Source organism: Trichosurus vulpecula, chromosome 4 (assembly GCF_011100635.1).
Source record: "Trichosurus vulpecula isolate mTriVul1 chromosome 4, mTriVul1.pri, whole genome shotgun sequence".
Lineage (NCBI taxonomy): Eukaryota > Metazoa > Chordata > Mammalia > Diprotodontia > Phalangeridae > Trichosurus > Trichosurus vulpecula.
The window spans coordinates 119,887,874-119,915,657 of NC_050576.1; the positions used below are offsets into that span (position 1 = coordinate 119,887,874).

General features: G+C 36.5%; 1 protein-coding gene across 1 annotated transcript in view; it reads right to left on the reverse strand.

Moving 5' to 3' along the window:
* USH2A (usherin) overlaps positions 1-27,784 on the reverse strand; it is a 991,863-nt gene that overhangs the window by 543,674 nt on the left and 420,405 nt on the right. The window contains exons 30-31 of the mRNA XM_036755334.1: positions 22,047-22,160; positions 19,940-20,101 (exon numbers count right to left, since the gene is read on the reverse strand). Coding sequence (XP_036611229.1) covers positions 19,940-20,101; positions 22,047-22,160 — 276 coding nt within the window. The remainder of the gene's footprint in view (positions 1-19,939; positions 20,102-22,046; positions 22,161-27,784) is intronic.

Genomic DNA, 27,784 nt, shown 5'->3' on the forward strand with positions numbered 1-27,784 from the left:
TAGGCACCATACTAAGTGCTGTAAATACACATGGAAACAAAAGGATATACAGTTCCTACCCTCGAGGAGAAATCACTAATGAAGAGATTGTAAAGAGAAGAGCAACAAGGACCCAGGACAGACCTTGGAGGAAAACTCAGTTTAGGGAGAAAAAATGGATGGTGATAGAGCAATGTAGACTAAGAAGGTCAAATCCAATGGATAGGAGAAAATAATAGTGTCATGGAAACCAAGGCAGGAGAGAGTATCCAGGAAGACAGAGCAGTCAACAGTAACTAAGCTACAAGGAGGATGAAGGCTAAGGAAAGATTATTGAACTTGTTGGTTAATAGATCACTGTTAACTTTTAAGAAAGCACATTGAGTGTAGTTATAAGGCTACCAGGCAGATTGCTAGGGGCTGAGAGGTACCTGGGTTCTAAAGTGTAGAATTCATTCTTGGGGTTTGACAGTGAGAAGTGAGATACAAGACTTCAAAAAAGGTGTCTGCGTGTTTGATGATGAGGAGAAAGACTGCTACATGTTAGGCACTGGAAAGCTAGTCAGTCAATAAGGAGAAATACAATGATAGGGAGGGAATGATTGATGGGTCAAGCTCCTGGCAGACACAGGAGGAAATGGAATCTGGGGTCCAAGTGCCAGGGTGAGCATTGGCACGGAAAAAGGCTAATTCTCTCTCAGAAATTAGAGCAAAGGAGAAGAGTGCAGGTAAAGATGTAGAATAAGTTTGAGATTAGAGAAGGGGAGATAAGGGAATTAATGATGGGCATAATGAAGACATCAATATGGTATTAATATGTTTATAGTACCAATTAGAACAGACCAGGTTAAGATAATTTTCATCACTGTTTTGCTTTACAAAAATATACCTCCCCCAAATTCCTAATGAAAAATTGTGATAGGTATCCTTTGCTGCTTAAAGACAGCTTACAGGGTAACACCTCTGCTGGTGTCAATATAGTGTTCCAACTGCAGCTCATTTAGAAAAATCTAGAAATCGGGGATAGTTTTATACTGCTGACTATAAAAATAATACACATAACCACAAAGAAATAGAATGCAACAAATTGTGTCCTTTTCATGGTGCTCTGACCCTCTGTGTTATCTTAGCATTGAAACCTTCAGTCCAAACCCCAGACAACATTTCTTCAATCCCTTAGTAAACTCTTTTTGATCTTTGTATTATGCTCTTGCTTTTGATCATGACACTGCCTCTGCCTCTGCCTCTGCCTCTCAGCACTTTGTATCCCAGACAACCATCTGCAGTTCCAGATAAGAAATCTCAAACTTGTGGCCCATCCCTGAGTCAGAAACTTCTGATCATTTGTTCTTCTATCCTCAGTCCATAAGCTGCTGGGTTGATATGAGTTTTAGCTTGGTAGTGAACAGAGAGAAGTCAAAATGTTGTATGCCAGGCCTAGCTCAAAATGCTAATTAGCTTTATGACCCTAGTCAAGTCACAACTTCCTTTAGTCTGATTCTTCATCTTCCTAGAAAGAATAATGAAATCTCATGTGCTCTAAAAGCACTTTCTATGTTCATGCACAGCAGTCAAATTATATTTATATGTGGACATGTCACAAGGCACTGGTTGGTGCACTGGACAGAGGGCTGGATGTAGAGTCAGGAAGACCTGAGTTCAAATCCAGTCTCAGATACTTACTAGCTTTCTATGACAATGGGCAAGTCACTAAACCTCTGGCTACTTCAGCTTCCTCATCTGTAAAATGAAGATATTAAAAACACCTACCTCCAAAGGTGAGGGTAAAAACAGATAATATATGTAAAGTGCTTTGCAAACCTCAGGAAGTATTTACACTCTTTCCTGTACCTTAATATGGTTCCTATAGAGGGAAATAATGTACTCCTTGCTGCCTACTACCAGTTCAAATCTTCCAACTGCCATCATACAGCAATCCATCAGAGCTTCACTCTATCCAGGTGCAACACCCAATCCAGATCCTGGTGGCAGTTACCTACAACCTCCCAGATTGCTCTTCCTTTTGACTCGATTCAGTACCTAGTTGACCATTTTCCTCTCCAATCTGCCTCTGCCTGTATCCTGGAGGATTTCATCATACATATTGATGTTCAACCACCATGACCTAACAATTTCCTTATTCTCAACTCTCATCAACTACTCTTTCACTCTATCTCAACCACACACCAAGTTTCACTTTCCCAGGACTAACAAGTATACCACTTCTAAGAATAACAATTCTGAAATTCATGTTTGATGATAATTTTCTAATTTATCTTTCCTTACACATCACTCCTTCTAAATCTCATCATTCTTCTTGACAGGCTCTCCAGTCATAGATTAGCTGAAAAATTGGAAAGGACCTCAAAAGCCATTCTAGTCCAACCCCATCATTATCAGGACGATCCCCCCATCTCTCCACTCTTCAATATATTCCTGGATTTTTACCCTTACTTTGGCTTTAATTTCCTCCCTTCCCATTCTTGGCCACATATTTACTTAGTTCAATGTTTTACTCTTGTCTATTCTCAAATCCTTGTCCTATATCATCTTACTCCTTTCCAAGCCCCCACCCAGGCTTACTCTTACCATCTTCCTCCTTGTTCATGTGCTACTGAATGAACCTGGAGGAGATAATGAAGTCATGTTCCTGAGGTCCTCTACAACAACCCTGAGGAAACCAAGGCAAACAGTTGCTGTATGACTTGTCCAGGATCAAATAGCTAGTACATGTTTAGGGATAGATTTGAACTCAAGATTTCCTAATATCAGACCCAGTGCACTACCCATTGTACCACCTAGCTGCCCATGAAATGAGGTTTCTAGGTACCTTTGGGGATAAGATGAAACCAATTCCTTTGTTCCTCTCTTTGAAGAGAACTTGCAAGACAGGCTTCCATTAAATACACCTTTGCATTTCTTTGGTTTCATTGACAGAGAAAAATATCAATCCGGATATAGTATTGTTTCTTCAGTAGAATATAAGATGAAAGACCTTAGTATAGAGAGAATCTAGTTCAATAATCTGCTGTGTATTAACGTCAAAATAAATGTGACAGTGTAATATATAAGCTCACCCAAGGTGTCAAAAAGGATGTTCTGCATGGAGTTTAAACTTAACAGGATTCCCTTCTAATGAAGAATATTCTCCAAATGCTCCTTTATTTAAGGTTCACAGAATCAAGTGGGAAGGGATCCTCAAGGTCCTCTAGTCCAGCCCATATCTGGACAGGAATCATCTCTACAAAAAGGCAGCATGGCATAGGAGATAGAACATTGGATTTAAACTCAGGGTACCCTGGGCTCCAAACCCACAGTTTCTACCTGCTAAGTGACCATACATAAGTCACTTCCTGTCCAGATCTTACCTTCCTAATTTGTAAGGTTAGGGGAATGATTCCCATGATCAATAAAGTCCCTTCTGGGTTCAAATGTAAAGATCCTTTGATTGTCCCTAATAAGCAACCATCTACCACAATCAAAGATCTCTACTAGGAATGATCTACAACTCATAGTATAGCGCATTCGACTTCTAAATAGTTCTAATTATTCAAAAACATTTCCTTATATCAACCCTAAGTGAAACTCTTTGCAAATTCTACCCATTGCTTTTAGTTTTTCCCAATGGACTTGTCATTGACACCGTGCCTCTCAATGCAGTCTCAGAAAGCATTAGTTTGTTGTTATTGACTTCCATGTCACATTTTTGTTTAATTTTAAGCTTATAAACTACCAAAAGCCCCAGGATGTGTTTTTTTTTTTCCAGATGAGCTCCTCTCATATTCATGAAGCAGATTTTTGGAACCCTAATACTTCACATATATCTTTATTAAATCTTATTTTATTAGATTTGGCCCATCAGTTTAGCCTATCAAGATCTTTTTAGATCCTTATTCCATCAATCAACTTGTTCACTACCCATTAATGATTATTCTCTGGTCCTGTTATTATATCAGTTGTGAATCCCCTTAAACATATGATCCTATCTCTGTCTTTTCCACAAGGATAGACAAATCCAGTGGACAAACATTTATTAAGCATCTAGGAAGTGCCAGGAACTGTGCTAGGGATACAAAGAAAGGCAAAAATAGTCCCTGCCTTCAAGGAGCTCACAGTCTAGTTGGGGAGACAACATACAAACAACTACATACAAACCAGATAAATACAAGCTATAGCAGAGCTAATCCGAAAGGGAAGGTGCAAGAATTAAAAAGCAGTAGGAAACACTCCTTGAAAAAGATGGGATTTTAGCTGAGACTTCAAAGAAGTCTGAAATCCAGGAGGTTGGGAAGATGAAACAAAGAATTCTGGGCATGGGGGAGGGTGGAAGACATCTGGGATTTGGGATAGCGTAAGACTTTGTCAAAAGCTGTGCTGAAATCTAGATATACTATGACTATAACATTTGGCATAACCAGTAATCTAGTAGCCCTGCCCAAAATTAAAATGAAATTATGTTAGTCTAGCATGATCTGTTTTTGATGGAGCCATTATGTCTCTTAGTGATCACCAACTCTCTAAATGCTCACAAACTATCCTTTTAATCACTCTAAAAGCTTCAAGTACTGGAAAATTTCAAATCCTCCTCTATTAAATTCATAATAATTTTAATGATATCACATTTAGTCATCCACACAGGAAAAAAATAAAAATGTATGTGAGACATCAAAAGTCCATATTATCATATTCAATTGGATGGAAAATCCATTGAGTTAGTTCATTTTATTGTTTATACATGTATGTTTACATATGTTTGTGTATTATATAGGTTCTGAAGAGAACTGGGGAGGAGGAGACTTAGCCAAATCATATTTGGGAAACTGTTCAATTTTTTTTCAAAAATCCCAAATAATTTGTTGATATAAAGTTCCATATTTTAATACTAATACTATTCCAATGATGCTATATGGCTATAAATCATGGAAAACAGCTATGGATCTCAGAAGAATTGGAAAAACATACCAAAATGGCAATGAAGATTCATATGGCAAATCATAGGTATAGACAGACTGAAGAATAACACCACTGATGACTTATACATAAAAAGTTAACTACAAGACATTATTATTTTTTAAAAAGGGAGGCAGAAAGTAGACCTATCATATAGCAAAAATTAAAGATGGGCAGCCCAAACACTACCCTTAACATAGATGAAGGAAGGAAGGGAAGGCAGAAGAGAAAGGAAGAGAGAAAGAAGGAAGAAGAAGGGAAGGAAGGAAGGAAGGAAAGGGGGAAGAGAAAGAAAAAAGAAAGGAGGGAAGGAAGAGAAAGGGAGGCTGAATGGGAAGAAGAGAAGAAGAGAGGGAGGGAGAATGTAAGTGAGAGAAGGAGAAAGGGAGGAAACTAGCATTCATTAAGTACCTTCTACATGCCAAACACTGTGCAAAGAACTTTGAAAATATCTCATTTGATCGTATTTGAAACTTTGAGGTAAAATCTCCATTTTACAGTAGAAGAAAAAAGTCTGAAAGAGGTTAGATGGCTTTCCCATAGTCAAACAGCTGAAGTCTAAGGCCATCTTGGCCATCTTTGAATTGAGGTCTTCCTGCTTCCAGGCCCAGCACTTATCCATTGTACCACCTAGCTGACCTAAAACCAGCAATGGTCCTCTAGTACTTTGGGTATATTCTCAATTTGTGGACAATGAATATGGACAAGAATAACACAGGATGAGAAGATACATGTAGAGAGAATATCTATACCAATAAGCTCATAGATCCATCATAATACCAAAGTATATACAATACACCAATGATAAAGACAATGAAATTGATTTGAGGTTTTTAGGTAGGATTGAACACAAAGTCTTAATGGTTCTTCATTTTTGTAGCATGCTTTGATTCCATAAAGTTCCATGATTTCATATAGGCTATTAGAACACAAAGGAAGATCTTTACTGTATAAATCAAAGCATAAACTCACAGTGGGTGAGTCACTGTTAAATTAGTTTTAAGACTTCTGCAGGCCAATGTTCTGGTGCAGAACATAGAGGACTTAATTAGAGTGGGTGCTCTTCTTGAATCATTGTTTGAAAGGTAGTGAGGAAGTTGTGATAGAAAAGGAGATGGAAGTTAGATGAGGAGTTAGACATATAGGGCAACACTAGTAAAAATGAAAGTAAAGAAATAGCACGCTAAGAGAATAGCTTTCATAAAAATAAAGAGCTTTCAGATTATATGGATGGTTTGATAGGAGGGCAGCATATGAGAATATTCCTTAAAGAAATAACATTTCGGGTATGATCCCTATTCACAAAAAGAATGGAAAGGAGGTAGAGAAGCAGTTGGCAGCAATTTCCTTTATTTATAAGGTTTGAATATGCAGTAAAAGTGAGCCAAAGAAATGTGTTTGTTTTTTAGAGTCCAGAATGAATCTCTAATTACTAATCACTGCTTTTCAAGTATTCAAATTCTTGGCACAGACCAAATAAAATATACTCTAAAATAACTCATTTCTAATGTGAGGCAGCACAGTCAAGTAGATGGACTGCAGTGGGAGAGAAAGAATTTGGTTTTCTTCCAAGTTCCATCACTGACTCATTGCTCTACTCAAGGCAGTAAGTAACCTAAGTCTCCCTGTGCATCAATTTTTTTCTATATATAATAAGAAGATATAATTTTTAAAAATGCAGCTTTTAACTTCAGATATCAAAGGAACAAAATCATATAGAAAGCTGAATGACTAAGGAGTACTGCCTACAAAACAGTGAAATATATTGACAATAGCATGGCATGAGACAAGACTTTAAACTGAACTCCCCATCATGACCATGGATGCTTCTCTTTTGGCTGATCCATTAATATTAAATTACCCCCGAACTTCTGTGCACAGGATACATTTCTATGCAAGTTGCAGCTTTAGAGGCATTAATCCCTTTCTGCCCATAATTTGACTCATATTTTTAGAAAATGGTACCCTAATAGCCTGAGAGCTCAGGGTCAGTTAGCAGAGCTCTCCTCGAGTATGCCGAGTTATCTAAATCGGATAGAAGAACAAGGACACTAAAGCTTGTCCAGCTGTGGTTTTATAATGACACCATTAGGTTTGCTCCATAATCAAGGCCCCTAAAAATCTATGTAGCTTCAGGCTTAGTATCTGCGACAAGGTTAACTGAAATCTGTAGCAAGGATAACTACGTTAGCAGGTTGTATCAGCAGGAAATATTTAAACACTATTTAAAAGGATTTTAAATAAGCAGATTTTATTTAACACTGCACTAATGCACAGCAATAAAAGATCATACAACAGAGCTGCTAACAAATAAACATAATGCTTTTCTCTCCATCCCCTCCCCCATGCTTTGCATCTGTATTGTTAAGTCCAATTGATTAGATGCTTCCATTTGAAGTTCAAAGCCATTTGCCCTTTGATTTGGAACCTACATTTGCATAGTCAATGACACAACTATATCAGTTCAGTCTTGTCCATTCTTGCCTAGTACATATTAATTTGGGGATGGACTATTTGAAAGGGAAGTCTGTACTTTGTAATAAATTCTGTATTATAGTCGTAGTTGCAAAGAGTTCAAAAGGTCCATGAATGAATTCAGGTTTTTCTCATTCCTTTTAAACAGTAAGAAAAAGACCAATTTCTAAGTCAATTTTTCCACAAACATTTATTAAATGTCAATCATGTGCTAGAAAGGCACCATGGCAAAGGAGATAGGGAGCTGTCATCGAAGCCAGGAAGTCCTGGGTTCAAGCTCTGCTACTGCATGTGTGACTCTAGAAAAAAAATCATCTGACCTTTCAGGCAACTCTATAAGATTATTAGGTGCTGGAGTTCCAAGTCCCTATAAAATCACAGGTTTAGTCCTCATTACCTTCTCTTCATTATGTGCCAGGCTCTGTGCTAGCAATAAAGAAACAGAAAGTGAAACAATTCTTGCACATATCCTCGTTTAAAGAAATGCAACATTTATATGAAGTTAATTTAGAGTAAGGGAAGAAAGGAGCAGAGACTAGTAGCTGTTAGATCAGGAAAGGCTTTGTGTGAGAGGCTGTACTGGAGCTGAGCTTTCAAAGAAAAGAGGGATTATAAGAAACGGAAGTAAAGAGGGAGTGAATTTTCCAGGCATAGGACAGCTTGTGCAAAAGGACAGATATGGGAATAAAAGGAGAAGGGAATAAGCATTTCTAAAGTGTCTACCATGTGCCAAACACTATGTTAAGCGGTTTGCAAATATTATCTTATTGATCCTCACAATAACCCTGCAAGGTAGGTGCTTTTACTATTCCCATTTTACAGTTAAGGAAACTGAGGGAGACAGAGGTGAAGTGACTTGTCCAGCATCACACATCTAGTGAAGTGTCTAAGGTCATATTTGAACTCAAGTCTTCCTGACTCCAAGCCCAGCGCTGTCCACTGCACTAAGCAAGGTGGGAGATGCAACGTCCTATGTGAAGAACAGAGAATAAGCTAGTCAACCTGAACTGCATAGTGCATGAAAGGGAGTGATGGATGTATAATAAGGCTGGATGGGGTAGACTAACATCATGTCACGAAAGGCTTTAAATATCAGAGGAATTTGCATTTTACCTTAGAGGCAGTCAGAAACCACTGGAAGTTTTTTTTGAGCAGGTAACTTTAAATTAGGACTTGTGAGTATACATTCTTTGTAAAACTTTTTCAGGTTTGGGGGTTTGTTTTTGACTGACACTAGCCCAATCTCAGTTTTTAGATGACAGAAAAAGGAAGCCAAGAGACATTAAGTGACTATCCCAGGAGCACACATGTAATAATCATTCCTTCATTCAACCAAAAATAATTTTTTTTCACATGCTATGTACCAGACACTGTACTTAGTGCTCAGGATACAAAGAAAGTAAAAAACTATACCTGCCTTCAAGGATCTTATACTGTAATGAGAGATACAGCATGTAAATAACTGGTGATATACTAGATATATTCAGAGCAAATATAGGTAATCTGAAAGATAAAGTCATTAGAAGTTATGGGGGAAGGGAGGAGTAGGACCCCTCACCCCAGGGAAAGGTCTTCTGCATTTAAATGCAGTAAATAAGCATTTATGTAGTCTACCACCTGCCAGGCACTGTGCTAAGTACTTTTTGTAAATATTATCTCATTTGAAAAATGCAGAAGGTGTTATTTGAGCTGAGGACAAAGGCCACCTCTTCAACCAAGTTGAGAGTGAAGAGAAAGATAGTGGGGGAAAGATGTCTGAGTGATTTGAAAAGAAGGTAAATGGGGAAGGTTGAGTTCAGCGAATGTCTTCAACATTTTTGGTGGAGTACAAGGTTAGTTCCTCACTTGATAGGGTGGAGCAGGGATTGCTGAGGAAAGTTTGAGGGAAAATGAAAAGGTTTGGAATAGGAGAGCAAATTGATTAGCAAAGTAGAAAAGGACTAGCTTGCTGCAGTAAGGAACTGGTTGAGATTCAATAACACAAATTTGTAGCAGACGTAGTTAGCAGAGTTTCATCATTTGCTCCAGCTCCATTCAGGATCATGCAAGTAGGAATGAAGGAGGTAATTATATCAGAAATAATCCAGGGTTAGAGCATAGCAAAGCACACATGCTTCTATAACTAGGAGGCAAGAGATCTGAGAGCAGAGTAGAGGTAGGAACTGACCTGATTCACTAAGAGAAAGGGAAGGAGGGCAAGCATAGCCAATATCAGGGTGAAAGAAGAGTAGAGGGAATGGAGGTGATAGTGAAAGTGAAGAACAGAGCTAGTGGTCATAAGGCAAAAGGAAAGATGGAATCATACAAGACTATGATCAAAATTAACATGTAAGTGGAATACTTGTGAGTGGTAGCAAGATCAGGGGTATTTACACTTTGTTAATAGGTAGATAGAATAGGATATGAAGCCTGAGAAGATTGAGAAAATGGGAAGTTAGAGTATTGTAGTGTCAATTCCTATCAACTGATCGATAAGATCAATAGTATCAATCCCTATGTAGAAATTACCTATTACCAGGCCAGTAGATTTGGAGAACAGACTAAACTCTAGACCCTAGGTGAGTTCTTTACTCAAGGTCAATTATAAGTAATAAGTAGCAGAACCAAGCTTTGAACCCACAACTCCGGCTGGCTTTTGATTTAAGAATTAGTGTCCTTTTCATTACATCAACACCTAGTTAATTGTCCAAGACAGTATTTGGACTCAGGTCTTCCTGACTTCAGGCCCAGTGCTCTGTCCACTGCATTTCCTGGCCACCTGATGAGGAAGAAAGTATGGTTGAATTTTCCGTTGATGCAATTGTCCAGGTATCTTAGACATGGTCTAAGATTAGATGACCTCCTAAGTCTTTTCCAACTCTGACCCTCAATGTGTCTAATGAAGTAATGATGTGTAGTATAAAAATCCTGGGGGAATTGAAGCAGGCTTTCAAACATGGTCAGTCTAGTCCAGTGTCTGGCACTGAGCACAGTAGGCTATTAAGAAGTTGGTTTTTTTTATTGAACTGATAATGATTTAAATGAGGAAGAGAGAAGAGGAATCTTCCAGGTAGTAGAAACAGCATATATAAAGGCACAAGGATGGAACTGGGCATGATGAGGGTATAGGACTATGAGGTTATCAGCCTGACAGGACTAAACTACACATGGTCTGGAGAAATAAAAGCTACTATATTACTTACGTAATATGGATTTGCATATGTCAGAGATTTTTAGCCTACAATCCAAATTTTTTATCAACATATACATGCATTTTGATCATGGACATTTAGCACATTACTACAATTGTAAGATTATTTTTACGGAAGTAAGAAAAGAGTTGACAGAATTCATCTCCCAAATATTTCTGTATTAATTTGCCCCCAGACAACTGTTACCAGTATTTAACTCCTGACGTTATCTGAGCCACCCTAGGGGATATTATTTAGACAACCTAGAAACTATAGGTCATAAAATCACGAGACCAGAAGAGACACTGAATGATTTCTTCTCCTGCTTTTTAAAAGGTCTATTCTTCAAATATAATAATCCTCTATCTCTTTATTTGTCTCCCCATGGCCCTACTCTTCCAGTCTGTGATCCATGACCATCTCTTTCAGAATTGCAGTTCTATATTTATACTGTATATAATTTAGAGTTTAGAATGGCCTTCTGAGGTTATCTATGCCAAACTATTCACTTTATAATCAAGGAAATTGACAAGAGAAGTAAGTGATTTGCCCAAGATCACACAGTTAGGTTGTGACCACAGAATTTGACATCCAGATTTAGTATTCTTTCTTCTATAGCTGCTCTGGCTATACCTCTCTCAAATCCTTTTAGATACATGTTGAGTCCTTTTCTCTATTCTAAAAAGTATAATCCAAAAAATCACGGTGACCTGTCAGCTATATTTTTTATATTATATATAACCTAAATTATAATGCATTTCATTTTTTCAAGTACTAATAAAACTTATAGAATCCACTCCAAGTTTGTATGGGAATATCATCTTAACTTTTAATTAAAGTTAATAAAATATTTTTTATTAAAATTTTATTTACTAAAATAAAAATTTAATTAAAAAGAACTCACATTTTAGCTATAAGACTTGGGTTTGAAACCTGACTCTCCCATTTACTACCTATGACCTAGGGTAGGTCACAAGTCTTCTGAGCTTCAGTTTCTTCATCTGTAAAAAAGAGGGGGTTGGACCACATGACCTCTAAGGTCCTTTCCAACTCTGAATCGCTGATCCTATGAACGACAATCCCTAATGTACAATTGGCATTAAAGCAGTTATGAGAGACAATTTTATTTCACTTGACCCTCCATTACTGAGTAAAAATGGCTCTTGGAGGAAGAAAAAAAAAAAGAAAGAAAGAAGCACACACATTCAATACACATTAACCTAGGAACCCCATGCTTAGCCACACTTTGAATAACTATTCTAGCTTATTTGTTCACAAAGTTAGGAATTTAGTAATGGCCTCTAAAACTTCTTTCCACAGATTATATTCTTTTCCCTTTTCAACCCTAAGATTTCTTAGACTTTGCACAACTTAATGTTATACATAATAAATTATACAAAGGGGGCATAAAGTAATAGTGTTAGTTGTAACTAGAGACATAGTGACTTACTGAATGAGGTCACCTTATCTGGAATCCTGCAAATGCTATGGTGCATTAATGCTTCAATTTAGAGATTGGAAAATAAGTGTTAACAGATTTTAGGGCTATTATAATGTCTAAGAGTGGTAGTATTTGAATATAATATGTTATATCTTTCAAATACGCAAAATGAAAGGAAAACTAGTGGTAAACTTCCGTGAGTGAAATTGTGTTATAACAACAGAAAAAAATCATTTCAAACAAAAAGACTGCATTTTTGCAAAATCCCCAGGAATAAAATTCACCTTATAATACTATAGTTCACTTGTCAAAATTCCTTAGAAAGATTATTTAAAGTAAAATCTTGGAAATAATATGCACTGCCTTGCTTTAAATAAGCAAAAATGTTAAATGTAATGGATAGAGCAAAAGTCATTATCTTAACTGCAAGATCAAGAGGGACATATATAAATAGAAAAATAAATCACTTTTATGATAATTCACTAATAGGTCAATCATAGAATGAGTATGACATAATGATGGTTTTATAGATTATAACAAGGCATTAAAAAGTTGTGTGATTTTTTAATTCTTTTCCTGATTATTCATGCCAAAGGAATTTAGAAACCAGGAATAACAAAAACAAATTATTTAATGTCATTAATATTGGATTTTGAAAAAACACATGCACATTTGTTCCTGTCTAGTCCATTTCCACCCCCTTGCTAGCTTCTCTTAGCACTTAACCTCCCGTAGCACTTAGCCTCCCTGAACAATGGCATGGAAGAACAGGTGCTATGTTGCTCTGGATAATCCATCCTTGGACAATCACAACCTGATTAATTTCAGAAGAGGGGAGAAAATGTTGAAGTAAAGAAGTTGTGCCCATAGTATTAGAAGTAATGATCTCTTCCCCATTCTTAGTCTAACTTTCTAGCTCCGTGGGATTTCAATATCCCTAAGTATCTGAAAGTTTGGCTGGTTTTCTGAAGCATTACTGCAAACTTCTTAAGGAATTCCAGGTGCTCATTTGAAATGAGAATGCTCAGGTTGGCTACAGTTTGGATAGTCGTCATCAATCAGAATGCCATCTGACCTGAACTTTGCAACAACCCTGGCACACTGAACATTTTCTTAAATAGTTTTTTTTTTCCTTTCTATGAGTGTACAGATCCCTTGTATAAATGCATGTTAAATGGTGCACAGAAACCTCTCATAGTGATCCCAATATAGGTCTTTCAATCTTTTGATAATGTTTTTAATAATAAGCTTTGAAACACAATTGTTTTTACCTCAAAATTCTTAAAAATCTTGTTATGGGACAGAAATAAGAGATTAATGGAGATCTTGCAGAAAAGATAAATGGCACTACAAGAATACTACAAAACTGGGGAAAAATTAATTGAACCTATACTTTTGATAAATATTTATTTTTTGCTGAAGAAAAATGCATACTCGTTTAAGCTGTCATTATACTAACCTACATCCTATTTTTCATATTATTAGTAATACATAATGTGGTAGTTTATATTCAAAAATAAAACTAGAATGTATATACCTCATGTATTTATCCAGAAATATACCAAGGTTACTATGGTTACGAAAAATCCATTACCTTTGAATACAGAATGAAAAAGTTTGACTTAAAGTGTGCGCTATTTATTATAGCAAACATCAACAGCCTTCGGGAGGTTCTCTAACTGGATTCATTTTTCAGTGTCAGAACTGACCCACCATACTACTAGCTTATGGCCTATGCAAGGCAAAAAATTTGAACTGTATGCATTTTTAAATATATTTTGTACTAACTCAAGGTGCAGAAATGCCTTTGAGTTTTAATGTTTCATATTTAAGAGGAGGAAAAAATCCATACCACCACGATGCTAAGTAGATTCTGACTTGAAATGCTTTCACTTTTTACCTGTATACTCTATGGCAGCAAAATCAATCTGCTTCTTGTAAAGGAAACACAGTACTTCAGTTCAATGTCTAACAGGAGGAAACACTAAAGGAATAGAAGAGGAAAAAGGGGCTTACTTTGGACTCCAAGTCTTTAAGGGCAGAAATTATGCCAACTTCTAAAGACTTTTCTACTATGGAAAGTGAAGAAATTTTAACATGGTTTGACAGATTCTAACCAGAAGTAATAGGATGAAATCAGAAACGTAATCTGGAAGATTTTTCAAGCTTATATTCCTCTCTGGTTTTTAAAAAAGTGGGCTGAAGGCTACCTAAACTATTAAATTGTCTAGCTCCATTTTTAATATCTTTAGGAAAAGATAGCTTAATGCCAAAGTAACACATTTCTTGAGATCACTGAGTGTCATTACAAATGATCCCAGACTTCATATGTAATTGTTCAACCTACAAGCCAAAGGGCAATTTTTACATAGGCATTGAGGGTAAAGAACTAGGAACCCCGCCCAATCTTCTCAGCTCCATCCACACTTACAGAAACAATCACTGTCAGCAGCATCAACTTCAAAAGAACACTGTGCTGAAATACAGGATGATATGTACCTGAAAATCTCAGGTTCATTCCTCAGGGTATTACTCCAGGGGAAAAATGGAAGAGACTTCTCCTATCAGAAGTTATATTCTTAAGACCTAGCCTCCCCCCAATTCTCCTTCTTATGCCATCTCTTTGTCCATTGTATTAAATTACATAAGTCAGTTCAAATGTATGGTTAAGTGTTACTAGAATAAACATGGGTTGGGGAAATACAAACTATGTATGTAAGCAATGTATATATGTTCATATGTATGTGTGTATGTATGTATATGTATATGTTTATATATGTGCATTTGTACATAGATGTGTGTGTGTGTACGCATAGCTGAAATCTAACATGTGTTTAATTATAAAATTTTAGCAGTCAGGGGCTATGTAATCCACCCAATATCAAGATCATTTCTACAACATCCCTACTAGATGATCAAGTGTCTTTTGATTGGTATTTCCAGAGATGAGGCCCTCACTACTTCCAAAGACAAGCCCAACCATTGTTAGACAGCCCACTTTCAGTGTTTTCCATCGTATTAAGCCAAACTCTGTCTCCCTTTTACTTCCACTAACTTGTCCCTGTTTCTATCCCTTGAAGCAACATATAATTACAATTAATTTCATGTGGTAAATTTGCCCATGTTTAAAAGTTTAAACAATCTCCTCCTTTCTCTCCTTAGCATCATTCTTCTTTATCTAAAGACTGTTCTTCAAGGGCTTTATCCTTAAGTTTCAAGTTCACTGTCTAATCTATTCTTTTTCCATTATGTAGTCCCAGTATTGTCTCTACAACTCTCCCTACCACCTTTTGGTCTTTGAAGAAGTAAGGTCCCTTCTTGTTTGGGCCTCTAATGTGAACTTAGCTTGTTAAAATTCTAGTTACTTCCTTCCTGAATTCATATGGTATTCTCCACTTTTTCTGTATTCTCTTTTTCCTTTTGACATATATCATGTAAATAGCTGTCCCTAGCTCCTTTTCCCTCTGAATTTCTTCTCTGCTAATGTTTTTCTAACACTATTTATTGTCTTTTGACAAATCTTTTCAGGAATAACCTACCCAGATGGCCCAACTAAGGATTTCCTACTCCTCACAAACTGATTATATTTTATCGGCTATTATTTTGCAATTTCTTTCTTCAGGAATTCAGCATGCTGAATGCCTTCCTGTTTAGAAAAGTTCCAAGGGACTTACAACATTTAAAAATATTTAAGAAGCTACATTTATTTTCTACATGGAAATGTCTATTGCCTCTGTTCTGTGGCTATTTCCCCATTCTGTGATTGCTTTTTGGATAAAGGTACATTTCACATTATACAAAACATATATATAAATCTATGCTTCATTTCAATAAACCACTATATAATTGAAGCTCATTGTTATTATATATTTTAAAAATACTTCAGTCTTCATTTTCTACTGGCTAAATCACCCTATTTTGTAGGTGTTATTTTTCAGTCAATGATAATTTTCATTGGTCTCTGAATCTAATTCAGGTCTCATAAATCGTTCATAAAATTAACAAACCTCAATTAGCTGTAATACTAGTGTAAAGTTTGACTAGTGTTCATTTGAGTAGAAGGATTAAGTCATATTTCTTATGTCTTCTAATTCTGCTAGCATTAGCTTTTTCACTAAAAAGCGGCATGCCAAACCCCTATTCAATGTATATTCCACTTTGCTTTTCATATCTTTCAATGTCATATTTGTTTGTAACCTATATCTTCCATTTTGTATAGATATAATTTGTCATCTATAATTATACCACTTTGTACTGGTCCCTATTGCACTTTATTATATTTTAAAATGGAACATTTATCAAATTTATCAAGGTCAATTTGAATTCTAATTTGATGATCCCTGTAAACAGCCATTTGGTCACTAGGCCAAAGCAGGTAATGACTTCTATCAGAAAAATGGAAGAGAAGAGTCTTTTCAATCATTTTCCAACTTGTGTGTTTCATAATAGTTGGAATAACTGGTCAGAGAAATGAGGAAACTTGCATGTTTTTAACATGCTGTAAGACCACTATACAATATGACCTATCTCCTTCCCTTTGGTGTTATCAGCTTTATAAAGGGTGGTCTCTTGGCAGCACCCACATTTAATGATAAACTTATGGAAGAGAACCGGGCCTACTTTTGCTTACACACAAGAGAATACTAGGCATATTCCTAGCTATGGAAATATTGAAGGTTTGTGACATTTGGGGGATATCATATGGAAGCAGGAGAATGAAAATAGAGTAAGTGAATAAATTATAGCCATAAAATTATTGTAATTCTTCCTATCAAGAAAAGGGAGAAATCCCCATAAGGTCATAAGGAGGTAAATGCACCAAAGCTTTCTTGGATGCTTTTAACCTGGTGTTGGAGAATTGGAACTATGCAAAACTTTGGCATAAAAGCCTAACCTGTATGAAGAACAAACATTATGAAAAATTTAGAGGACAGTTCAGTGACTCAATTCAATACCACAGATAAATACTGAGAAAGGAGCTGCACTAAGTGGTGGGGATACGAAGACAGAAAAATAAACTTGTTCTACACTTAAGAAATTTTCTATCTACTGAGGGTATACAACACGTACACAAATAAATAAATTCAAGGTCATTTGAAGAAGGAAAGAGGACAAATTGGGGGGGGCAGAGTGAGGAAAGAAGTATGGATCATTTAAGGCTATGTATGCATAGAAGATGATACGTGAGCTGAGTCTTGAAAGAAATTTAGGGAAGGTAAGAAATAGAAGAGAATGAAGATTGCATTCCAGGCTTAGGATGTGGGAAGGCACAGCCAGGAAATGTCATGTTGGGTTCCAGGATCCCACTGAAGATGTTTTACTACTGAAGAAGCTATGAATTATTTTTATTCCTATTTCCCCCATTATATTGTCATTGTATATGGACGTAATTCTTTACAATTCTAGGATTCAATTCTTTATAGAATAGAGACTAGTGACAGATTTATACAATTAATTTTAGACAGTTTTATTTTCTGAGCTATATTATAGTAAAAACCATTGCCCACACTCATTAAGTATTTAAAATAATCCAAATATAATATAGGTGATTCTTATCAAATCTACATTTTAAGGGTTTCAAAAGTATCTAAAACTTTTGGAGAGTTGGACTATATTATCTCTAAGATCTCTTCCAGATAATAGGTCCTATGTCTATGCTTTCTTGAACCAATATTATATTTCTCAATCTGGCAAATATATGAGTGTATGTATATATGTACATATGCATATGTATATAGGTGTATATGTATACATGTATATATGTATATGTGTATACACATAGATGATATTGAAAGACTAAAATTATTATAACTAATTGAGAGGTCTGATAAAGTTGAAGATTGTTCAAAGGGCAAAGGAGAGGTACATGGCATACAAGAATAGGCTATAGTATCTTATGTATGAGGTCTATAAGAAAAGTAATGTTAAGGATGTCACTAGAGAAATAAATGACTGGAAAAAAGATGGTGCCATCACAAAGTGAGAATGAATAAGTGAATAAATGAATGAACAAGCTTCTGCTTTTATAGGAATTGTGCAAGCATTTGATAATAAAATACCTGACATTTATAAAGAAGCTGAAGATTTACAAAGGGCAATATAGACATCATCTCATTGGACCTTCACAACAACCCTGGGGGATAGATGCTATTATTATCCCAACTTTACAGGCAAGGAAACTGAGGCTCATAAAACCTAGATAATTGACCAAGATCATACTACCAATAACCTAAGATGAGGGATTAAAATCTTATCTTCCTGATATCAAGTCCAGCATTCTATTTATTATACCATACTGCCTTTTGGTGGACAATCAGTGGACAGATGCATACTCCTTTACCATATTCACTGATTGTCAATAGATGAAAGTCCTTTAGTGAACATGTGGTGGAAAATGGGCTGGGCAGGCATAACCGGATCATGTGCTATATCATGGGAGGGCTTGTTCTCATAAGTGAGAACACAGAGCCATTGGAGTATTAGAATATGCTGCATGATATAAAGAGGAGAAAACTTTGAAATCAGAGTCAATGAATATGGACTCTATCCCCAGTTCCAATCCTGACAATAACTAAATTGTGAGATCTTGGCCCAGGCAGTTAACCTTGATGTGTCACAATTTTCTCATCAATAAAGATGGGCTAATAATGTCCATCATCTCTATACCTCACAACATTCTGTGAGAACCAAATGAGTATTTTTAGGTTCACTTTCTTCTCCACCATTCTAGGGAGTTAGAAGGGGAAAGTGTTCATGCTCCAACTCTATGTATGAATAAATAGAATCTGAGAGTGTCTGACCCTAGATCAGACAACTAATACAGGTATAAAGTGGGATTCAATGCCCACTAATGGGTATTTATCTAATGTATGACTATCCTTCCTCCTGACTCAAAAGCCAGCACTCTTTCCACATTACGTACAAACACAGCCTGTAAACTATATGAAAGTCCCTTAAAAATATATTCTACATATGTAAGATATTTTATATAATGTAGGACTATTATGAATTATATATCTAAAAACTAGTTGACATCACTTTAGCTTCATTTTATCTATTCCAGTTTGCACTATTCTTACATAACATAATGGGCATTATATCTCTTTTCAGAAATTTAATTCAGACTTTTTACTATGTCTAACTGGCCTGCATAGTCTCTTTCCCACATTGTTGAGGTATTAATGGAGTAGAACTGGAATTTGGTTGGTTTGAGTAAGTCAGGACCATTGAAGTTCGAAGCTATTATGATGCTGAGTCAGGAAGCTTAGGGTTCTCTTTGTTTCAGCATGTTTCCAAGTTTAAACCTAGAATAATGAGGGCATATGAAGGAAACAAAAATAGGATGGTTTGTGGGAAGAAAAAGGAAGAAGCAAAAAGGAAACATAAAGGAGAAAGCCTGGGGCCAGCAGAGAACCACTACCATATACATGCTTAATACAACTTACTATGCTGTAATAAATCATAACTTAGTAGATTGTAAGCCCTGTAAGAATATAACTTTATTTCAGTCTACAATGCTGCCTTGCATATAGTATTTAACATCAGTTTAACAGAACTTAAATTTAGATTTGAACTCTGTTTGAATTTGTAGTCAGGAAGTCCTAAGTTTAAATTCAGTTTCGGACACTTACTGTGTGACCCTAGGCAAGTCACTCAACCTTGCGATGCTTCAGTTTTCCTGAACATCCTATAACAGAATGGTAATATTACCACCTACCTCTCAGAGCTGCCTTGAGAATAGAATGACATAATATTTTTAAAACATTTTGAAATATGCTAGAAATTATTATTATTATTTGAATATTACCATAGATAAGACAGCAATTGGACTAAATCGGCAAGAGTTGACAGTAAGTATCCCAGTAAGAGAAGGCACATTACAGACATACCAATAACGACAAGAGAAAAAAACAAGTCAACTTACCAGTGACAGTGTAGTTTTCTCTATGTCCTGTGTAGATTAACATGTCATCCATATATAATGAATACTGAGTTATAATGCCATTTGCCTTTTTGGGCAGGCTCCAAAATAGCATCAAAGTGTTGGGCAGAGACTGGGCTACTGGTGGCTGAACCTCTTCTGGTGCTAGAAAAAATAGATTTATAGAGTATTACTTGATTTTAGATTTTCAGATTTAAACTTTGCAGACCTAACCCAATTAATCATTGAAGAAACCTGAGACTGCTTTCATGGAAATGTTCTTTACTATTGGACAGCCTGTTGTTAGCAACTGTTTAAGGGACAGTGCTAATAGCTGTCCTGAATTAACGAGCATGCTCATTGGGGGATGGATAGGTAGTGCTTTTCCTGGTTCAGCTGATGGGCATGTCCTGACTTCCACAAAGCATTCATTAAAGAGTAATCTGTGCCCGTTGTCTCATTAAAGCAGGGTAAATAGATGCAATTCCTTCCCTCTAGTAACTTATATTCTAAGAAAATACTGATGTAAATTATTAACAAAGGACAGAGTCTTACAGACAACCACAGATATATTGGACAAATGTAAACATAAAGTAAGTAATGATGTACACAATTTACATTATGTATAAGCAAAGAAAGTGGCGGTATATTTTTTTTAGTAGCAAGTAAAAATGGAGTTACAGGAATTACCTGTTCAAATAAAGCAAATCATCTCTCATTCTGTTAGTGGGGAGGACTTCATGGGATAGGCAGAATTTGAGGAGATGTTTAAGCCATGACTGAGGAGGAGTCAGGGACTCGGACTATGACAGAGGGAATAATCAGAAGCAGTAATGAAGGATATTGAGATAAATACTTGGAAGGACAGGAAGTAGTTTCCTTAATGAGAACTAAAAGGAGAAATGACATCACCCCAAGTGGACTGGAGGTAGACCTTGAAAGAGAGGGTAAGGGCAATGAGATGATAACACAGGGCATTAAAAGAGATAGTTGCATGACCAAAAGCATGTGTTAAAAAGACAAACTTGGAAGAACTGACATTTTTATTGAAAAGGGAAAGTGCTGGTAACAGAGAATGCAGTTAAAAGAAAATTACTTGAGTCAAGATAGAAAGCCACAAGAACATTACAGAAAATTCAGCCATCTAAGATAGTGTCCTCAACCGGACTCTTGCATGCCTTAGCTTCTTTCATGCCTTAGATAGCTGGGTGTTTTCTCTATAATCAGAAAGTCTGAATAATGAATGATAGCTAGCACTTTTATAGTGTTTAAAGCATTTTACATATTTTATCTCATTTGCAGAATTCTCTTCCTAAAGCTTTGAAGTCTCCTATACAAATTTATACACAGACAGTTGAAGAAATCAACAATTTTCATTTTCAAGGAGGATATATTACATAACAATGTTTCAAATCATTTCAGAGCCTTTCCTTTTTGAAGCAATGCATGCTGGTGGTTGAGCAGAGCTTTAACTACCAAGTTGTAAAATGCTTTCTCCTTCTTGCTGCCTTCTTAATGTAAGCTTTTCAAAACCTTAATTTATGCCTATAATTTGTAAGTTCCAAGTACAACAAAAGTGAGACTTAAGAAAAGACGAAGGAACCCGAGCAGTGACTAATAAATGGCTCAATTGGCATTTGGAGGTTCCATCATACTGAAATAATTGTTGCCTGTGCTGGTGTTTAGCAGTTAAAAGAGACCATGGAAATCAACCGTTTGATTCTCAATTTCATACTGTACCATACAATCAATTCTCTTTAGTCAGACTGTCTCTAGATTTACTTCTGAGCCATAGTAAAATGAGGAAGCTTTCATTAATCTTTCAGATGCTTCATATTAATGACAAGGCTCTTGCATGAACAATGTAACAGCAATTAAAAAGCCCATTAATCTGCATTACAGCTATTAAAGATGCATGTCATTAAAGGGTATGGAGTTTGATTCATTTTCGCACCCCCCAAAAAAATGGAGCAATTATGGTCTGGCAATGCACTTTGTCATCAAATTAGGTTGGGGTTTTCCAGCAAATGGCTTTGCAGCATTTAGCTCTTCTCCTATTTTATTATTCATGACTGAAATGTGGAAGTCAAGACCTTTGAAATTACTTTACCTTCTTGTGGAGTGGAGATGTTCAATGCGTGTGTGCTCTCAGTACAACCAGCCAAAGTACAGGCAGTTAGGGTTACTGCATAGTTTTTGAAGGGTAGCAAGCCTGTCAATGTGCCTATAATATAAAAAAGAAAGCTTTACATATTTACAGTAAGCAAATGTGTTCACAAACACTCAACAGAGAGTGAGGAGGAGAATATCCAATTCTTCCACCCATTCCCCTACCTGTATACTTGCTGCCTGACGAGTAGGATGGCTAATAAGGAAAAATTATGAGGTTGATGTATTTCCACCTTGTTTGTAAAATAGCTCTAAACTGAAACTGCCCTGCTGCACCCCTTGATGTTTTCAGTATTATACAGAGCAAGGATACACAAAGAAATGCCTATAAACAATACAGCTAAGTCAATGTGAACTAATAAAGATAAATAAGTAGTAAGTTAATCAAATACATCCATTTACATTTTTATTTGGCAATTAAAAAAATTAAGATTTTCTGCATTGATCAGAAATTGTAGCATATTGACATTGTGGCTCAGATTTGTGATAAGGTATGAGATACATCTCATTCAAGATAAGGGGCACCATAATTCTTTGGATCACCCAGTTTCACAATCTCGGTGTTAGTATTCACTCTTCACTCAGGCTATTATCCACCAAGTCACCAAGCCCAACTAATTCTACCTCAACATTTCTTCTTAAAATATTGACATGCTGCTTTTATTCCTTAAAAAAACTAATCATCATAGTGGACTTCTTTTGGTGGAAAATATCACTACTTAATGAGCACATTTTTAGGTAGTAAGTTGTGTGAGAAGCCAAGATAAGGTCACTGTTTTACCCAACATGTGGGTGAGTTTGTCCATTACTTCTGCCGTTATGACAACTGACTGTATTTGGAATAAAAAGATTTAAATTTAAGGCCTGACTCTGCTGCTAAACATGTGAACCTGAGCAAGTTGCTTAGCCTGAGACTGTTTCCTAATTGATAAAATAAGGATATCAATAACGACATATCTGTCTATCAGAACCTATCTCACAGGCTTAGTATAAAGACTTCATACAGTAATTTATGTCAAGGAATTTGTAACCATAAAATTCTGTGTAAATGTAAGCTATTCTTATCATGAGGATTATTGTTTTTCAGTTGTTTCAGCCATGTCTGATTCTTCATGACCCCATTTGGAGTTTTCATAGCAAAGATAATAGAGTGGTTTGCCATTTCTGTCTAGATCATTTTACAGAGGAGGAAACAGAGGCAAACAGAGTTAAGTGATCACATAGCTAGTAATATAAATATAAATAGTAAATAGCCCAGGATCACATAGCTAGTAAATATCTGAGGTCACATTTGAACTCAGGTATGCCTGACTCCAGTGCTGACACTCTATCCACTGTGCCACCTACCTGACCATGAGTGGATAGGAGAGTTCAAATATGGAAACTTTTAACTAACACACAAGTTGCTGGGCAGTAGCATGGTATACTGAATGGAACTCCTAGGATGCTTGGGTTTGTACTCTACCATACTCTCTGTCACTAGTTGTGTGATACAGGATAAAATGTTTAATATCTCTAAGACTCTATTTCTTTATTTATAAAACTAGAACTAAGTGATTGGACTAGGTTAACATTCAATGATACTATTTGGTGCAAATTATGACTTTAGGCAAAGTTTCTTATCATTTTATCTCCCCTTTTTTCATCCTTCTCTTTCTGGTGCCATCTCTTGGGCATTCAATGCCATCAGCCTGCCAACTCCAGCATGTCACACACGTGGTTCAACAAAATCATTCCTCCATTTTCTCCATGCCCCACTTTTAGCAAAATGTCATAAAGGAAAGAAGGCTGGTGAAGCAATTTATTTTAAGGCATAAAATGACTGACAGCAACCTCCAATATCTTCTGAAATTCATCTCTTTGCCTGACTTTTCCCTGACCCATTTTTCCTTATCCTGCCTTTGCCTTCACTGGGAACCCCAGACCCTTTCTTATTAACCTATTATCTTCCCTATTCTCCCAATTTATCAATCCCTTTTGGGTCTTAATTGGTCTACTTACCCATCTTGAAATCCAAGGTCAGCCATTTTAATGAGCCCTGATTCACTCTAAAACTAACTTCCCCCTTGACCATTTTCAGTGCCTACCTTGGCAATCCTCTACCTGGATAACTCCAAATATCTGTTCCATTTTCACTCTCTGCTGTCAAAGAATGTTGGAAAAAGTCACCAAACTGGGTTCATAGAGTCCATTCATGTTCTCTAACCTCAATTTTATTGCCACCTGGCAATACTTTCATTCATCTTTAGCTGTTTCTTTATCCTTCCCTCCACAGCATCTGCTCTAAATATTTCATTCCTGTCTTTATGCTCTTACCCCCAGCCTCATTCACTCCCAAAATGTCTTCCTTCTTCCTGTTTTAGTAAGAACAATAACCATGCTGAGTCGTTTGGTCACACCCAGCTTAGCATCCACACCACACCACACCTTCAAGCAGTTACTTATGTTATACCTCATCATTATTTCATGGTTTTTGTTACTAACAATATCCCTGCATAATGCTTTGTTTTCCTCTCCGGTGGTTTGTTCAGTTCTCTAAGAAACGTGCTTAGGTCTTCAATATCTTAAAAGAAAAAAAAAATCCTTTCCCTCAACTCTTCTACTCACTAAGGCTATTGTTTTCTTTTCTGCTGTCAAACTTTTCAAAAGAATAGCAATCATGCACTGCTTTTATTTCCTCGATACTGACTCATTCTTTAAGACATTTTAATCTAGCTTCTCGGGAGGTAGTGTGGGGTAGTGAATATATAGCTGATTTTGGAAGCACGAAGACTTGGGTTCAAGTGCTACTTTTAATACATACACGCTGTATGAGCCCAGGCAAGGTACATAACCTGTAAGTGCCCTGGGAAACCAAGACATTAAATTGCAAAGAAGGTACCTGTGTGCAGTATTAGAAGTTCTTTTCTATGACTTCCATATGATAATGAGGTAGAGCAGTGAATCACTCTGGCCATTCTAGAAAGCAATTTAGAATCATGCCTCAAAAATCGATAAAATGTACACAAACTGATTCAACAATATCTCTACCAGGCTTGTACCCCAAAGATATCAAAGAAGGAGAAAAAAAAAACTTTCTCCATTCTCTGCTTCTTCTTCCAGTCCTTAAACATCTATGTCGCCCAAAGTTCTGCCCTTAACCTTATCTTCTCTTCTCTACATTATTGCTCAACAATGTTATCTGCGCCAATGGTTTTGATATCACCTACTTGCAAATGATTCTTAAATTTGTATCATTATCCATGATCCTTTTACTGGGCTCCAGTCCTGCATTTTCAACTTCTTGTTAGACAACTCCATGTAAATAATTTGAAAATTCACAGTCAATATATCTATAAATGAAATGGTCTTTACCCTCCTTCCTACTAAACAGCAGTTCTTACTGCTTACTTCTCTATTTCTATGCAGACTACCATGATTCATCCATTTACCTAGACTGGAAACCCAAGGGTCATCCTTTATTCTACTTTTTCCTTTGCCCCCACTTCCCACCAATATCTCTATTACCTAAAACTTCTTTGACAGTTCTATTACTGACAAACTCCTTGAAGCATCCATTAAGTTTTTCCTAGACTATTGCAAAGTGGTCTCCTCCAATCTACCCTTGCTTTAATGTCTTCTACACAGAGCAAACAGATGAAGCATCATAGAATCACAGAATCTCAAAGTTGGAAGGTCTTCTAGTCCAAACCACACACAAAAGGAACAACATGCCACCATAACATGCCCAACAAGCAGATATGTATGAGTTCTATTCATTTTCCCAAAGCCCACTTGTGTCAATATTCTTTGTTCAAAAACTAACAGTCTCTCTCTCTCTCTCTCTCTCTCTCTCTCTGAAAATAAATTCTATAGGCCTTAGGCTGGCCTTCAGATTATATTCAGATTACAGTCCCCATTATATTTGTATCTTCTCAATGGCAGGGATGATCTTTTACCTTTCTTTGTATCCCCATTACTTAGTACGGTGCCTGGCATATAGTAAGTGCTTAATAAATGCTTTGGATGACTCTAGAACATGGTTTCTAATGCATTTTTTCCAATCCTACCTCTCATTACTCCCCTAAATATACCCTATTTTCTAATCAAATTATACTATCATTCCCCAAATGGGCTCAGTGATACCTGTCTCTGTATTTTCAAAGGAGGTACACAGAGAGGCAACATTCAAGTCAAAGGAATGAATACCTAATGGAGGAATTGTGGAAACAGGACAGGGAGGTAAGAGCAAGATACTCTAGAGGAAGGGAGCTTTCTAAAAAAAACCAAACCACTAAAAACACTCCAAATAGATAACAGCCTACTGCATTCATGCATAAAACTGCCTACAGGTACCATGGTGCAGCATCCTAATGAATAAAAAGATTTAATTAATCTCCCTAAGGTCTTTATTATCAAGGAGTTAATAGGGCACTGGGGAGAATAAAGTTTCTGACCTTATAGTGGCATAGATAAAATAAGCTATAATATCAGTTTAGTCTTTCATTCATTCAACAAATATTTATTATCGACTCTATACAAGGCACTGTCTTTTACACATCCTGCCTCCTATACGGGGATACCGTATGGAAACTTAAACCATATGCACATACATATATGCCAATGCTTTGAGTCCTTTGGAGTCAAAGAACTATATAAATCTAAAACAGTATTATTCCCATTGAAAAAATAATAAAAATCCGTTCCAGAACATTACTTAGCATTTTTACAGGCAAGCCTTCAGAAAGATTATGGACAATATCTTATTATGAAATAATTCCCTCCCAAACCATGACTAAGGCTCATTGTTGAAATAAAGGGTACATCAGCCTACAAGGCAAAGGGTACAATGTGTAAAACTCAGGGAGAGCTGTGCTAGGTCAGATATCAACATCAGATTCACCAAATGACCTTGGGCATATGGCTTAACCTTTCTTCCTGCTGTGACAAAAGTCATATTTGTTGCATGTGTAAATCAAGGATTTCAGTCCCTAGTATTTTTCCCCTTTAAACCTTGAAGTCTTTGAGAAAAGGGAAGCATTGCTCTCAGAGCCCTTTTTTCACCCTGATGTTTTGTGCATTGCTGGAGAAATTTACCAAACAGTGTATCTTTGGAAAGTACTAAGCTTCTGAAAGAAAGATGCTAGAGTGAAACTAGACCGTCTTTCAAGTCATTTATCAAAGTGTTCACATTTCCCATTTCAAGGCAGGTGAAACAATAATAAATACTGGAAAAGAAGAGATGAAAAGATTGAGGGGGAAAAGAAAGCAGATGTGTGGGTTCTTGCCAGCTTTTAATACCACATGGAGGGCTTTGGACAGTTTGTAAATCACACTTTTTAAAATGTGATGTATATTCTGAGGCTGAAGTGGCATTTCCTTCATATTTCCAGGAAAGGCCTTGCAATGTTCTGCCTTCAAATTCTGTCAAAACAGAAGAATGGTGCTGGAGAAAGGTCTTATAAGATTGGTGAATGGTGGCAGTATGCTTTAGAGAAGACTTCAGGGTTTTACAATTTTGCTTCTAGGTCACCATTTAGGGCAAGAATGAAGACAAAGGAGCAACCACTCAGAGCATAAATCTGTGGGGCGGAAGGAGGGAGCACAGCATATTGGAGAGTGTACTAAATTTGGAGTGAAAAGACCTAGGCTGGAATCCTAGCTGTGACTTCCTGTGTAATCTTGTCTTCAATTTCCTTC